Genomic DNA, 14,592 nt, shown 5'->3' on the forward strand with positions numbered 1-14,592 from the left:
CCTTTTTCAGATCCTGGCTTAATTAAATACTTTGCTCTGTTTGTGCCTGCACACATACCTGTACCTACCTGTATAATAAAGTCATGAGATGAAAGATAGCGCTGGCTCTTACTGGATATAACATTTTTTTAACTTTCTATTCTCTGATGAAAAAAGATTCTCCTACAAACACCTCCAACACATACCCTGTGCTGTTCTAATCTAAAGGGTTATGGTAATTTCTCCTTCAAAGTCTTTTCCTGTTTCACTTCTCTTAAAAAAAAAAAATGTAACTCATAGGGTTGGGGGTGTGACTCAAATGCCAAAAGCGACTGCTTGGCAAGGGCATAGTCCTAAATCAAAACCCTGATGCGGGGGCTGTGGCTTAATGGTAGAGTGCTTAGTGGTAGAGTGCTTGCCTAGCATGCATGAAACCCTGGGTTCAATTCCTCAGTACCACATAAGCAGAAAAAACCAGAAGTGGTGCTGTGATAGAGTGCTAGCCTTGAACAAAAGAAGCTCAGGACAGTGCCTAAGCCTTCAGTTCAGGCCCAGGACTGGCAAAAAAAAAAAAAAAAAGCCCTGGTTGGGGGAGGGGAGGCAGTGTGGGATTTCCTCTAACTTCCTCCTTCCTCTATAAGCACAACTTCCATTCAGATTAGTAAAAGTATAGAAACTTCATTAATCCAAGACACTCTTAAGATTACAAACTGAACAATTAGGCAAGAAACAAACATACAGATAATCATTCTCAAGTAGTTCATCATTCAAAGCATTTGTTAATCTCTTAAAGAATAATTCCTCCTTCACACCTAACACACCAGTTCCTCAAACCTTTACATCCAAAACAACACTAGCTTTAATCTCTAATGCACTATACTTCAACCTCGAAGTGAATGTTCTCTTTTCTCCTATTGGTTCCTACAGTCTTTCCTTTTGCTAAAAGACTCCCTATAAAATCCTGTAAGAACTAGATTATTTTCCTACCTCCTCCTTTGCAGAACATGAAAGGTACCATATAATTTAATGACTGAAGAAAAACATAATAAAATGACTCATCCTCAAATCTATGAAAATACTTGTGGCATATGGTTTTGTCTCAGTTAAAAAGCTTTAGCAACTTAAGGAAAAGTCAACATCTATGCTATTCATTCAACTAATAGTTACTGAATGACTGTACTAGCCTCAAGAAAAAACTCTTGCCTTCATAGAGGTTATATTCATTCAAGTAGAGAGTGGGACATAAATAAAGATGTATTTTGACAGATGAAAATAAGTGCTACAGAGAAAAGTAAAGCAAGTAAGAGAGTTAGAAGAGATGCTGGGACAGTGGTTCAAATGGTAGAGCACCTGACTCTCAAGTGCATAGCCCTGAGCTCAAACCCCAACACCAACAAAAGAGGGGGGGGGGCGTAAGTAGGGGACAGAAGTTCACAATTGTAAACTGAACATCTAGAAAAGCTTCCTTTGAGAAGGCACCATGGGGTTCATGCACAAGTTACATGAGATGTCTGTTAATAGAAAGTAATACCTGAGTATTTTCTGTTAAATATTAAATTGTATTGTAGATCACCAGATTAAAATAGAGACAGCTTCACAACAACAATGTATACAATTAAACTTGACCTAAGTAATTTCAAAAGTTCATTCCTATTGGAACCAGTATAATTTATCACAACATCTGCCTTGTTTACCTAGGATGAATAACTGTGAGATTTGTGATTAGTCATTTTCTTAGGAAGATGACAACAATAATTAAAATCAAATATACAAACTAAATTATAAAACTGATACTCTTAAGTAACCTAAAGACATTGTTAAATATGAAATAACTGAAAACTGTAGTGTTTAACAAACATTACTATGCCAGGTGTGGTGGTGCCCAGCTACCCAGTAGGCATAGGCAGGACAATTCCAAGTTTGAGGTCAGCCTGGTCAAAGGTAAATACAAACAAGATGACAGGTATATGGCTCCAGTGGTACAGTTTTTGCCTAGCATGCTCAAGGACAAGGCTCCTAGTTTGAATCTCAGTGCCACTTAAAAAAAAAAAAACCCACTCCAAAAAATTCATTATCATTTACAACACAGCTGTAAGAAATCATAATAACCCTAAAGACTAAATTCTGAATATACAAAATGTGTATATCTAATGAATCTAATGGATTAAGCCATTATACTTTGTTCTTATTTTTCTTTTTCCTGGTGCTGGGGTTTGAAGTCAAGGACTTCTATTTGCTTGGCTGACATTTTACCACTTTAGCTATGCACTTACATTCAGCTACTTTCTTTTTTTTTTTTAACCAGTCTTGGGGTTTGAACTCATGGCCTGGGCCATGTCCCTGAGCTTCTTTGCTCAAGTCTAGTGCTCTACCACTTAAGCCATAGCTCCACTTCTGGCTTTTTTTTTTTTTTTTTTTTGGTGCTTAATTGGAGATATGAGTGTCACAGATTTACCTGTCTGGCTTTGAACTGCAATCCTCAGATCTCTGCCTCCTGAGTAACTATGATTACAGGCATAAGTCAACTGGGCCAGGCTCTACTTATAGTTTTTGGTTATTTGGAGAAAGGAATCTCAAGGATTTGTCTGCTTGGAGTGGCTTCAAATCTCCATTCTCAGATCTTTTCTCCTGAGTAGCTAGGATTAGAGGCTTGAGCACTGATATCTGGCTCCAGCTCAGCTTTTTGCTGGTTATTTTAGAGATAAGTCTGTGGGACTTTTCTTTCCCCCAGGCTGGCTTCAAATTTTGATCCTCCAAATCTCAGCCCCTGACTAGCCAGGATTACAATACTAAACCCTGCTGGTCTTAGTTTTTCAGTATTTCCCAAGTGGACTTACTTCTTCAAGAGAACTGGAAGGAGAATGCACTAAACTATTTATCGACTGAATTAAATTTTCCTCAATCCTTGTGAGAATGACAAACTATTCAGATTATTGTCTGTGGGTTTGAATTTTCTTATGGAATTGGAGAGAGAGAACTGAGGGCATTTGATTAGATAACAAAAAATAAACAGGCAAAACCTTCTTCCAGAATGGTATAGGTCAGTATTGAACTACATGTACAATTTTAAAAGAAATCTTCCACGCAGTGGTGGTGTGATGCAGGCTTGCAGTCTCAGTACTTGGAAGACTGAGGCAGGAGAACTGGGAGTTCAAAGCGAGCCTGGCTACAGTGAGTTGCAGGCCAGTCTGGGCTACACAGCAAGACCTTGTCTTAAAAACAAACTTTCTAGCTGGGCACCAGTGGCTCACACGTGTAATCCTAGGTACTTAAGAGACTGAGATCTGAGGATTTCGGTTCAAAACCAGCCCGGACAGGAAAGTTCTTGAGACTCTTATCTCCAATAAACCATTCAGAAAATCAAAAGTGGCGCTGTGACTCAAGGGGTAGAGCACTCACCTTGAGCTGAAGAGCTGAGGGACAGTGCCCAGGCCCAGAGTTCAAGCCCCACAACTGACAAAAATAAATACGTAAAACTTTCTAATTAGTGATAATATCAAAAAGTAAAAAGTCAGGCATCAGTGGCTCAGGATTGTAATCCTAGCTACTCCGGAGGCTAAGATCTGAGGACTGTGGTTTGATGCCAGGCCAAGCAAGGAAAGACCAGTGAGTATCTCATCTCCGACTAACCACTAAAAAGCCAGAAGTGGAGCTGTGGCTCAAGTGGTAGAGTGCCAGCCCTTAGTGGAAAAAAAGTAAGGAAGCACACATAAGACCTGAGTTCAAGCCTCACTACCGAAAGACACGCACACACAGAAAAAATTCAAAAGCATTACTATAATTTGCTACTTCAAATATACCTGCTGTATCTTATTCAGTGTGACAAGTCATAAACACTTGCTGAATTACAGTATTGTTTTCCTTCCCCAATATATCACCTGTGGTATAACACAATCTGAATCAAGGATCAACAATCATTCTTACTACACAAGTCTATCTTCATTCCCAGGTCCCTTCCTAAAATCAATTCTAAAAATAATCGTTAACATACAAATAACAGAGAAGAGAAAGGTATTCCAACCAAGAGCTTCGAATTCCCTGTTAACCAACTTGGAACGAGGTCCTACATTTAGCCTGTGTGTTGAGACAAATATGGAGAAGCCAAGAGCAGTAACAAACTGCCGGTTTACTGAGTCATGATTCTGACTAAAACTGTTGTGAAATGGAAAGAATGACATGTCTTGGGTTTAATCACCACAGATGTTAGCCTGAATTAAAGGGTCGCAGTATGCAAAGGGGGAGGGGGGGGCGAACAACTCTTTAAGAATGATGTCAGGACTTAAAAAATGACTCCCAGAAAGAACTCCGCCAAAGCTCGGCCGTCTGGCTGCTTATCTCACACAAATCCGAACAGTGCAAACAGGCACACCCTTTCAGTGGACCCGAGCAGGTACGCCAGGTGGTGGGGACGACGAACAATCCCAAGGTGAACGAGTCCCGGGCCCCGAGCGTACACACCACGCCTCACGCCCTGGGTTAACGGAACCGCCGGGCGCTGAGCCCCACACCGAGCCGCAGTCGGCAGGCGTCTGGGCGACGCCAGGTCAAATCCAGCCTCGGCGCTGGGACACCCCCTGGACGCCGCGTACGGGGGCGACCCCAGCCCGCCGCTGCCTCGAGCCGGGGGGGGGGGGCTCCCGGCGCTCCTCCGCGGCCGACACCGGAGAAGCCGCCCCCGGGCGGACCCGTGAGGCCAGCGCCCGGCGCCGTCGGCGACGCACCCCCGGGGGCCGCGACCTGCCCCGGACGGGAGCGGAGCACCCGAGGCAGCCAGTGCCTCCCGGGCGGGCTGTGGACGGAGGCGGACTGCACCCCGCGGCCGAAGCGCTCGCTCACTGACCTGGAGAGGTGCTTCAGGATCTGTTTCTTGATGATGCCAGCCATGGTGCCGGGGAGCGGGCAGCCGCTCTCTCAGTGTTCCTCTCTGTCCGGACTAACCAGGCCAGAGGAGAGGAGCCTGAGCGCTCACTCCCGGAAGAGACTCGAGGCCTTGGCCGAGGCCACAGGCGCCGCCGTCGGCGAGGACCGGGAGCATGACGCTCAGGCCGCCACGGCTGCTGCCAGCGCCATCTTGGCTGCAGCATCACCTAAGAGACCAGAGGGCGGGCCTGGCAACGCGGGGGCGGGGCTAACACGTGGGGAGGCGGGGCTGATGCGGGCCCCGGAAGCTTGAGGCCACGCCTCCCTCTCCCTGTTAAATGTCTTCTGCTTTCCAGAAGCAGCAGGCTCATTTATTTGACTTCAGATCCTGGAACCTACTTGGTTTTAATCCTCCTTGCCTTCCCTCTTAGCCTTATTTCTGCTTGTATTACTGAATTTCCCTTCCATATCCTACTTCTCTTTTTCATGCCTTCCAGACTTACTCTCCCCAACAAATTGCTCAGCCTGCTTTCTTCTCCAGACCTCTTCAGCTTTAATCACATGCCTCCCTCGAGTTTCTTCCCTTTTGCTAAGATCTTTCCCTTAGCTAAATGCTGTAATGTTTCATCTAGCTAGATGCTATAATTTATGTTTCCCTTGGTTATTCTAATCCTAAAGGAAGTGAGGATTGAAAATGTGTCTTAATAGAATCTAGGACCTAGACATAAGAAAGCCAAATACAAGTTCTAGCTCTAATATTTTCTAGCTGTGTTAACCTACATAGAGTTTCTTTTTCAGCTTCGTTTTAATTATCTACAAAATAAGATTAGTGTGCACACAGGAGGGGAGCTCAAACAGGTGCTTAGGAATATCTGAGCAACATTTGCTGCTCAAAACTGCAGAAGCAGGTTAAAAAAAAAAACTTGTAACTGATCAAAATATTTCAGGCAATTGGAAGATAGACAATGTAGCCATTATGGAGTGGCCAGATGAGCATGACTTTCCCATGAGTCATATAATTGTACAGATGATATGTGTAATATATAATCTGTGGGTCAGTGAAAGCAATCTGCAATGTGGATAGAAAGAGTAATCAAGTTAGGGCTGGGAAGGTGGCTCAGTGACAGAGTGCTTACCTTGCATGCATGAGGCCCTAGGTTTGATTCCTCAGCACCACATAAGCAGAAAAAGCTGGAAGTGGCACTGTGGCTCAAGTGGTAGAGTGCTAGCTTTGGGCTGAAGAGCTGAGGGACAGCACCCAGGCCCAGAGTTCAGGCCCCATGACGGACCCAAAAAAAAGTAATTAAGTTAGGAATTGCCAAGCTAAAGTTAAACTACTTAGGCTAGGATCATGAAAAGGCCTGTGATGGGAATCAGTCTTGTGTCAGGTGTTGTGGAAGCCTTCCTTGCTGGAAGAGGCCCACCAGGACTACCCATGCCTTCCTGAAGCTTGCGTTGCTCAGTTCCTGTGCTCAAGTGTGGTAACATTCCTTACCCACAGGCCCAACCTGTTTCATCAGCCAGTTTTCTGCTTCTTATCTTGAAGTTAAGTGTAGGTGAAAATCAGTTGTATTTGCAGAATAAAAAATGTTTAACTCAGCCAGTTTATGGGAAATGGTAAGCATTCTTAGACTATTACAAAACAGTGGAACAAGCCAATATAGAACAACAAAATTGAATACAAATGGCCTGAAGGCCTAGATCATTCTCTGAAGCCAGCGTGAACTGGACAGACTAGTCTACCTCAAGTGAGTTCATGTGAACTACAGTAGATGGCTTTTTGGCAGTCAATGTGTGTCTTTTGGCCCCAGACCTTATAATATTCTTGTCCATGGAAACTCTCAGTTTATGTTTAGAAGTGTTTTAGTTTATACACACTCATGGTGCTTACGTATATATTGAAAAGATAGAAGAAAGGGATTAGTAAAAGTAATCTTTAGTACCTATTTTTTACTAGATCATTTCCTGAGGTCAGCTTATTTGCTCCCATTTGTACTCCAAAATGTGTATGAGAGGGCACTTGTATAGAGTTTAAGGCCAGTTGAAGGATATGCCTGTTTTATATACACATGTAACCCAAATGGCAAATATTAAATGGCTGCAGTATAAAAAAGTAATTTAAAAGTTTAGGGGCTGGAAGTTACAGAAGCAGTACTGAGTTCCCCGTACCACCAAAAAAAAAAAAAAAAAGGTTCTATGGTGATTAAGCATACCTATAATCTCAGCTTTTTGAGGCTAAGTGGGCTGAGGATGCATGAGTTGTAAGAGTACTTGCCCAGAGCAGACAATATTCTAGGTTCAATATACCACCAGTAAGTTGCAGAAAGTTCTATTATGTTGGTATTCTTAAGGATTAATATGTTAATATGCTTTCATCAGCATTTAATAGTTGTAGCCAAATTAGGTAAATTCAGTGCACTTTTGAACAAAAAAACATTTTTTTTTTTTTCTGGTGCAGCAGTTTGAACCCAGAGATTCTTACTTGCTCTGCTTGCTTGGTTGGCCCAATACTACTGAAGCCACATTGTTAGCCTTGCTTTTTGCTCAGCATTTTGGAAGTAAAGTCTTGAAGGCTGACTTTGAACCATAACTCCCTGGATCTCAGCCTCCTGGTAGTAGGATTACAGGTTTAAGCCACCTGGGCCAGGCAACCTCTCTTTGGGGAAGAGGGTGAGATGTGAAACTCCACCTCCACTGTAGCATGAAAGCTGGCCTCAGACTTATGACCCTACCTACGGCTCCCCCAAATGCTGAGGTTACAGATTTGCATTGTCTTACTGGCCCTAAAAACAAGATTGTTTTCAAAAATAATCTCAGGAAAAACTAACAACAAAAAAAAAGAAAATAAAAATAAACAGAAGTTAGAAAAATACAACTGAGATATAAAAACTATAAATAAAATAAAATAAAAATAGGTTAACCATTTTAGCTTTACCACTTGGCTAAGTTTTATCTAAAGAAATAGATATGTCAAAGTTATTTGAAATATTTTATAGAAAGGAAATTGTTGAAATGGGGAAAAAATGTTACAGTACTGTACCTTCACATCACCCAGCTCAAACCAACATTTTTCAAAGGTTAAAAATGACCACAAAAATGATTTCTAAAAGAGGAAAAGAAATTACTCTACTTTTTGTGGGACAGACATATCAGGGAAGGATGTGGGTTTGTTTTTTTTTCTTGATGAGGGGAGGAGTGTGTGTGTGTATGTGTGTGTGTGTGTGTGTGTGTGTGTGTGTGTGTGTGTGTGTGTATTCCATCAAACTGACCTTCTCAGAAGAATGGAAATGTATGGAGTGGAATGTGGTCATGTGTACCTGGATTTCTAGCTACTCATGAGGGTGAGGCAGGAAGACCCTTTACCTCTGTACTTCAAGGACAGCGTAGGCAGAACACCTGTCCCATAAGGAAAAAAGAAAAACCTTTAGAGAGGGAAATGTGTGGAATGACTATCCACTCACACTTTTAACCACATGCCAGGCATTGCTTAGGTATCTTCGGTTGCCTAAACAAAAACCTGTTCTGTAATTTTACCTACTCAGGAGGCTGAGATCTGAAGATCATGGTTCAAAGCCAGCCAGGGCAGGGAAATCCATGAGACTCTTATCCCCAATTAACCACCAGAAAACTGGAAGTGGCACTGTAGCTCAAGTGGTAGAGCTCTTGCCTTGAGCTGAAGAGCTGAAGGACCCTGCTCAGGCCCAGAGTTCAAGACCCACAACTGACAAACAAGCAAACAAACAAAAAACACAAAACAAAACAAAAACACCTGTTCCTGGCATCAAAGAGTTTAACAGCCAGTAAGACGGTAGATTCTCAAGACTATGGCCTTGAGTAGGTCATTTGACTCTAGCTCTTATACTGGTTCAGCCACTTCATAGATGTGTAAACTTGGGCAACTTTTAAAAATCTTTGTCAGCTTCAGTTATCTCATTAGTCAGAGATAACATTAACAAAATCTAACCAGATACCAAAAGAAATGTTTAACAAAGTGCTTAGTGTACAGCAAGCCTAAATGGTTCTAATTATTATTATTTAAGACAGAAGCAAAGTGCCAATGAAAACACTGAGGGAGTAAGTTTCATTTAGAGACAGGTTTGCAGTGGAGGTATTTCAAAGAGAATAATATGTTATTTATTTTAGTGTGGTCATATGGGCTAAAACTCAGGACCATGTGCTCTTGCTTAGCTTTTCCACTCAAAGCTAATGCTCAACCACTTGAGTTATAGCCACATTTCCGGCTTTAGGGAGTTTCCTTCCTGGTGCCAGCTTGGAACCTAGATCCTTAGATCTTAGAATCCTGAGTAGCTAAGATTACAGATGTAAGCCACCAGTGCTCAGCTGTATAAATTACCTTAATTTGTTTAAAAACAAAATTGGTGAATCAAACCTAGGTCTGAAGACTTTTTTTAACCATATGCTCATAGGAAAAGTACTGAATCTCTCTGAGCTATTATGAATTTCTTCTGAGGATTAACCAACCTAATAAAATTAAAATATATAAAAGAATACCTGACATAACAGAATGGCAGCTGTTAACTCACTAAGGCAGAAATGTTTAAGGTGGAGCACAATTATGAAACGGGATAGTGGAGTTGTGAAAGTTCATGGTTATAAATGGTAGATGACTTACTGCTGTGGTCAGAACAAGAAGTCTACACATTAATAATTATAATCCTTTCCTTGTGAAAATAAATGGTAATTATTTTACTTTCTGAGGGTTGGGAATCCATAATACCACAAACCAGCATACATTTAGTAGTGCCTTTAATTTATGTATTTATTAATTGCCATTGAATTATCAAAGTATAATTTCCAGACCAGGAGTATAGTTTAGTGGTTAAAGTACTTGCATAACATGTACAGCTCCAACACACAAAAGAAGAAAAAAGTTTTGAAGAAAGGATTTTGAAATAGGTTTTCATTAAGTAACGCAGGCTGGCCTTGAACTCACTGTGTAGCCCAGGCAGGCCTGGAACTTGAAATCTTCCTGTCTCAGCCACCTGAGCACTGGAATTACAGTTGTTCACAATCATATCTAGTTAAAAGGATAATTTTTAAATGTTAAAAAAACATGGAATCTTTAATTTCTATTTCCTGCATGGAAAATAGGATATATTTCTTCAAATTCTCCCTATTTAACCTTGTTAGACACTAAAATAATTCCTTGCTAAACATTAAAAAAGTCTAAATATGACTGTCATACAACATCAAATATTAACATATTAATACAGGAATTGTTATAAAACTTTATATGACTTAAATAAGTCTATTGTATGTTCATTATGTTTATGTGTCAAAATATACTTGTATTTGAAGAGTAGTAGTATATGCTTGAAACTTATTGTACTAAAACCTGGAATGCATATGGTATGAAAGTGAAGGGACCAGAGATTTTATTGAACAAATTTCCAATGGAGCCTGTTCAACCAGTTCATAAGAGCACATTTTATACATCTATTCCATTTCTGGGTTGTGTTTAAAATCAGTGAGGTTTGAAACCAGCCATGATGGCAGTACTTACACTAAAGAAATTGATAAGTGATATAAATTAGGGGTTATTTCCCCTAGATATCTAGTGGTTAAACATTTACCAGCATTCTGTAAGATGAATTGGAAGGGGATAAAATCATAAATTTAATACATGGACATTATTTCATAAACAATAGCAAATCAGAAATGGGCAGATCATATTTCTTATTTTAAAAAAGTTGACTGTTAATTATACTTTTGGTATAGGGGATGGAGAGTGGAGACAGGAAGGACCTTGAGAAAGTAGTTGCATGATTTTAGGTGTAAGAGAAGGCAGTATTAATAGAAGTGGAGGAAGGCCAATGACAGATTTCAGACACTCAAGTATAGAAGTTGAAGGTAATTGAAGTTTCTAGCTTGGAGCACTAGGTGGATTTTAGGGAACATTAATAATTAAGATAAAGAGTACAAGTGGAACAAGCAATTCTGGAGATAATAGTCAATGTTTAATTTCTTAGCTTTAAGGCATTCTTGGGATTTCTGGGTAATCTTATAAAGTTACATTTCAGAGTGGAAATTCTGCTTTAGGATTCTTCTTAAAGATAGCTAAAGACAAAAATAATCTTGGACAAAGAGCATGTAAATAAGGAAGAATGCCAAAGTAGCTTAAATGAGAAAAGGCTGATAAACAGAAAAAGAGATAAGATTGGAAAATATTACCTTGAGAAAACAGAATGACTAAATTTTGACATAACTTTAGAGATTGAATGCACTTTTTGATACAAATAGAGATGCCAGTAGACTAGCGTGCTTGCTTGGGTTTTTGTTTGTTTGTGGTCGTTTTTATCGGTCCTGGTGCCTGAACTCTGGGATTGGGCACTGTCCCTCAGCTCTTCAGCTCAAGGCTGGCGCTCTACCACTTGAGCCACAGTGCCTGATCTCTGGGCCTGGGCACTGTCCCTCAGCTCTTCAGCTCAAGGCTGGCGCTCTACCACTTGAGCCACAGTGCCTGATCTCTGGGCCTGGGCACTGTCCCTCAGCTCTTCAGCTCAAGGCTGGCGCTCTACCACTTGAGCCACAATGCCACTTCTGGCTTTTTCTGATTATGTGGTGCTGAGGAATTGAACCTAGGGCCTCATGCATGCAAGACAAGCACTCTCCCAGCTCCTAGAGTGCTTGGTTTTAAAGAACCTGCCATTTAGGAAAGTTAATACAGGATACTTGTATGATAAAAAAGAATGATGGTAATAATGATAATATATACTGTTATCATTTACTCTTCATAAGACAATTCTTTTAATTGCTAAAATTGTATTCGTTTATTAGTTATACAAAGGGAGATTTTGTTACATTTCCACGTTTATAATGTGTTCAATAAATCTCAACCCCTCTGTCATTCTCCTTTCCTCCTTTATCCTATCTAATAAAAAATTCTACAAGGGATTATGATTAAGTTTATTTCATTTTACTTTTGAGGTAACATAGGACACAGTGGTTAACTACTTATATAAGCCATCTAATAAATGAACATGAACTTTATTTTTTGTACATTTTTTATTATAAGAATACTGTACAGAGGGGTTACAGTTACATGAGCAAGGTAATGAGTACATTTCTTACCAAGCATTGTTGTCCCCTCCTTTGTTTTTCCCCTACCATCTCTTCCTTCTCACTTCCACAACTTCCCCCCTACCCCCCTAACCCTCCTCCCTCACCCCCCACCCCCGCCAAAGTTGTAAAGTTAGTTTTCAACATAGTGTTTTGTACATATCATCATTAAAATGGGTCAAGCTATATCCTTAAGCATTTTGTTTTTTCCATGCCTCTCCCCAAATTAGAGAAGTGTATATACAAGATGCAGGGCACTGACAACAAATACAGTGAAAACAGGGGTTATACCGTGGGGGAGGAACATGCAAAAAAAATCACATAGTACATTATAAATACGTTAGAAACAATAGCAAGAAAGAAAAAAGATATTTGTGTCTCTATCTTGGGGTTCATTTCGCTTAACATCTTATATGGTCATATGTACATAGCTTTTGACCTTTTCTGCTTGTCCTACACATGTACTAGTTATTGCAAACAAGGGAAACTATGGGACCTATGTTTCTTTGGGCCTGGCTTACTTCACTTTATAATTTTTTCCAAGTCTTTCAATTTCCTAATAAATGGGCATTATCATTCTTTCTGATGGAGGCATACAATTCCATTATATATGTATATATGTACACATATATGTGTGTATATATATGTACACACACACATATTACATTTTCTTGATCCATTCATCTACTGAGGAGCATCTGGGTTGGTTCCATATCTTAGCTATGGTAAATAATGCTGCAATAAACATAGTTGTGCTGGTAGCCTTGTTTGTGATCATTTGGGTAAATGCCCAGAAGTGGGATTGCTGGGTTATAGGGAAGCTCTATATGGAGTCTTCTGAGGAACTTCCATACTGCTTTCCAAAGTGGTTGAACAAGTTTACATTCCCACCAATGCAATAAGTTTCCCTTCTGTCCACATCCCCTCCAGCATCTGTTGTTATTAGAGTTCTTGATTATAGCCATTCTAACTGGGGTGAGGTGGATCTGCATTTCTTTTATGGCTAGAAAGATTGAGCCTGAGAGTTTCTCCTATTCCTTCCTGTAATGTTTTCAGGGTGTCTGCTTTGACTTTGAGGTCTTTGATCCATTTGGAGTTGATTCTGGTGCAGGGTGATATATAAGGATCTAGCTTCAGTTTTCTACAGGTGTTTAACCAATTTTGCCAGCCCTATATACTGAAGAGTCTGTGTTTCTTCTATTCCATTTTTTTTTTTAGCTCTCTTATCAAAGATTACATGGCTGTAGGTCTGTAGGTTCATTTCTGGGTTTTCAGTTCTGTTCCATTGGTCCTCAGGTCTGTTCAGTACACCAAGCTGTTTTGGTTACTATGACTTTGTAGTAGAGTTTGAAATTTGGTATTGATACTCCTCCAGCACTATGAACTTTATTTTCTCCAAGAACTATCACTTAATAATAATATTCAAAGACATACACACAGGCAATTCACTACAGAGATTAGAAAAAAACAGAGGCATAAATTATTCTTCACAGTAAAGAAAAACATAAAAATAATGAGAAAATACTACAGAATTTCACTTTAAATGTTTAAATTTAGAGGTTGCACTCAACCGTTTATCTCACAGAATTGAATGATGAAATTAATGTCTGTAAAGCTATTGGAACAGCTTACTCTCTAATAGTAAATACCATGTAGCTAAAGGCTACACAGCAATTTTGTGATAGTCTGGCTTCCAATCCAAAATTCACTTACCATTATGAATAACTGGTATATGAAAGGAATAGTAAAGAGAACATCTAATGCCATGAATCAGAATGAAGAGGGAACATGTTTGATATGAGCAGCTTTCTTCAGATAAGACACGAAAACTAAGTCTTGAAGAATAAAGCAAGGGAAATGTGAATGTAAATTAAAAAGCAAACAGGCCAGTAGCCAGTGGCTCAAGCCTGTAATCCTAGCTACTTAGGAGGCTGAGATCTCAAGATCGTGGTTCAAAGCCACCCCAGGCAGGAAAGTCCATGAGACTCATCTGCAATTAACCACCAGAAAACCGGAAGTGGCGCTGTGGCTCAAGTGGTAGAGTGCTCTCTTTGAGCTCATCAGAGTTAAAGTCCCATGACTGACAAAAAAAAAAAAAAAAAAAAAAAAAAAGCAAACAGGAAACCCAGCCCAGGTGGTGGTTCATGCTTGTAATACTAGCTACTGTATGTGTGTGTGTGTGTGTGGGGGGGGAATGGCTGAGACCTGGAGGTTTAAAGTTTCAAGCTTTGAAGCTGTGGAGTCTCCAAGACTCCATTTCCACTTAACCAGCAAAATGCCAGACTGGTTAAGGGGTGTGTGTGTGGGGAGAGGGCGGGGGAAGCCAAGTGAGATTTTAAGACCTTGAGTTCAAGCCCTGGTACAGATACAAAGAAAAAAGAAAGGAAAAGAAAAGCAGTTCCCCAGCTGCAAGTGAGAGTGCGAGGCTGAGTTCAAGCCCAGTACTGATAGAAAGAAAACGAAAATATGCCCCCAAAGGACTGCGAAGCATGGTGCAAGTCATAGAGCACTTACTAGTATGTAGGAATCTCTAGTCCACCCTCCCGCCCCCCACAGAAAAATGGTCGATGGAAAAACACATATACAAGTCGTGGTGGCTGAATCTTACAATTGGATGGGCAGGTTAGAAAACGAGGCGGGAGACATCTCACATCCAATTCCAAGCTGCATACG

At 40.5% G+C, this 14,592-nt stretch overlaps 1 protein-coding gene across 2 annotated transcripts in view; it reads right to left on the minus strand.

The window, feature by feature from the left end:
• Bltp3b (bridge-like lipid transfer protein family member 3B) overlaps positions 1–5,049 on the minus strand; it is a 73,889-nt gene extending 68,840 nt beyond the window's left edge. For both annotated transcript variants that reach the window (XM_069990906.1, XM_069990916.1), the window contains exon 1: positions 4,820–5,049. In XM_069990906.1, coding sequence (XP_069847007.1) covers positions 4,820–4,863 — 44 coding nt within the window. In that variant the 5' untranslated portion in view covers positions 4,864–5,049. The remainder of the gene's footprint in view (positions 1–4,819) is intronic.
• Between the last annotated feature and the right edge of the window lie 9,543 nt (positions 5,050–14,592).

The sequence above is a fragment of the Dipodomys merriami genome, unplaced genomic scaffold (assembly GCF_024711535.1).
Source record: "Dipodomys merriami isolate MVZ:Mamm:240054 unplaced genomic scaffold, mDipMer1.0.p SCAF_10, whole genome shotgun sequence".
NCBI classification, from domain to species: domain Eukaryota; kingdom Metazoa; phylum Chordata; class Mammalia; order Rodentia; family Heteromyidae; genus Dipodomys; species Dipodomys merriami.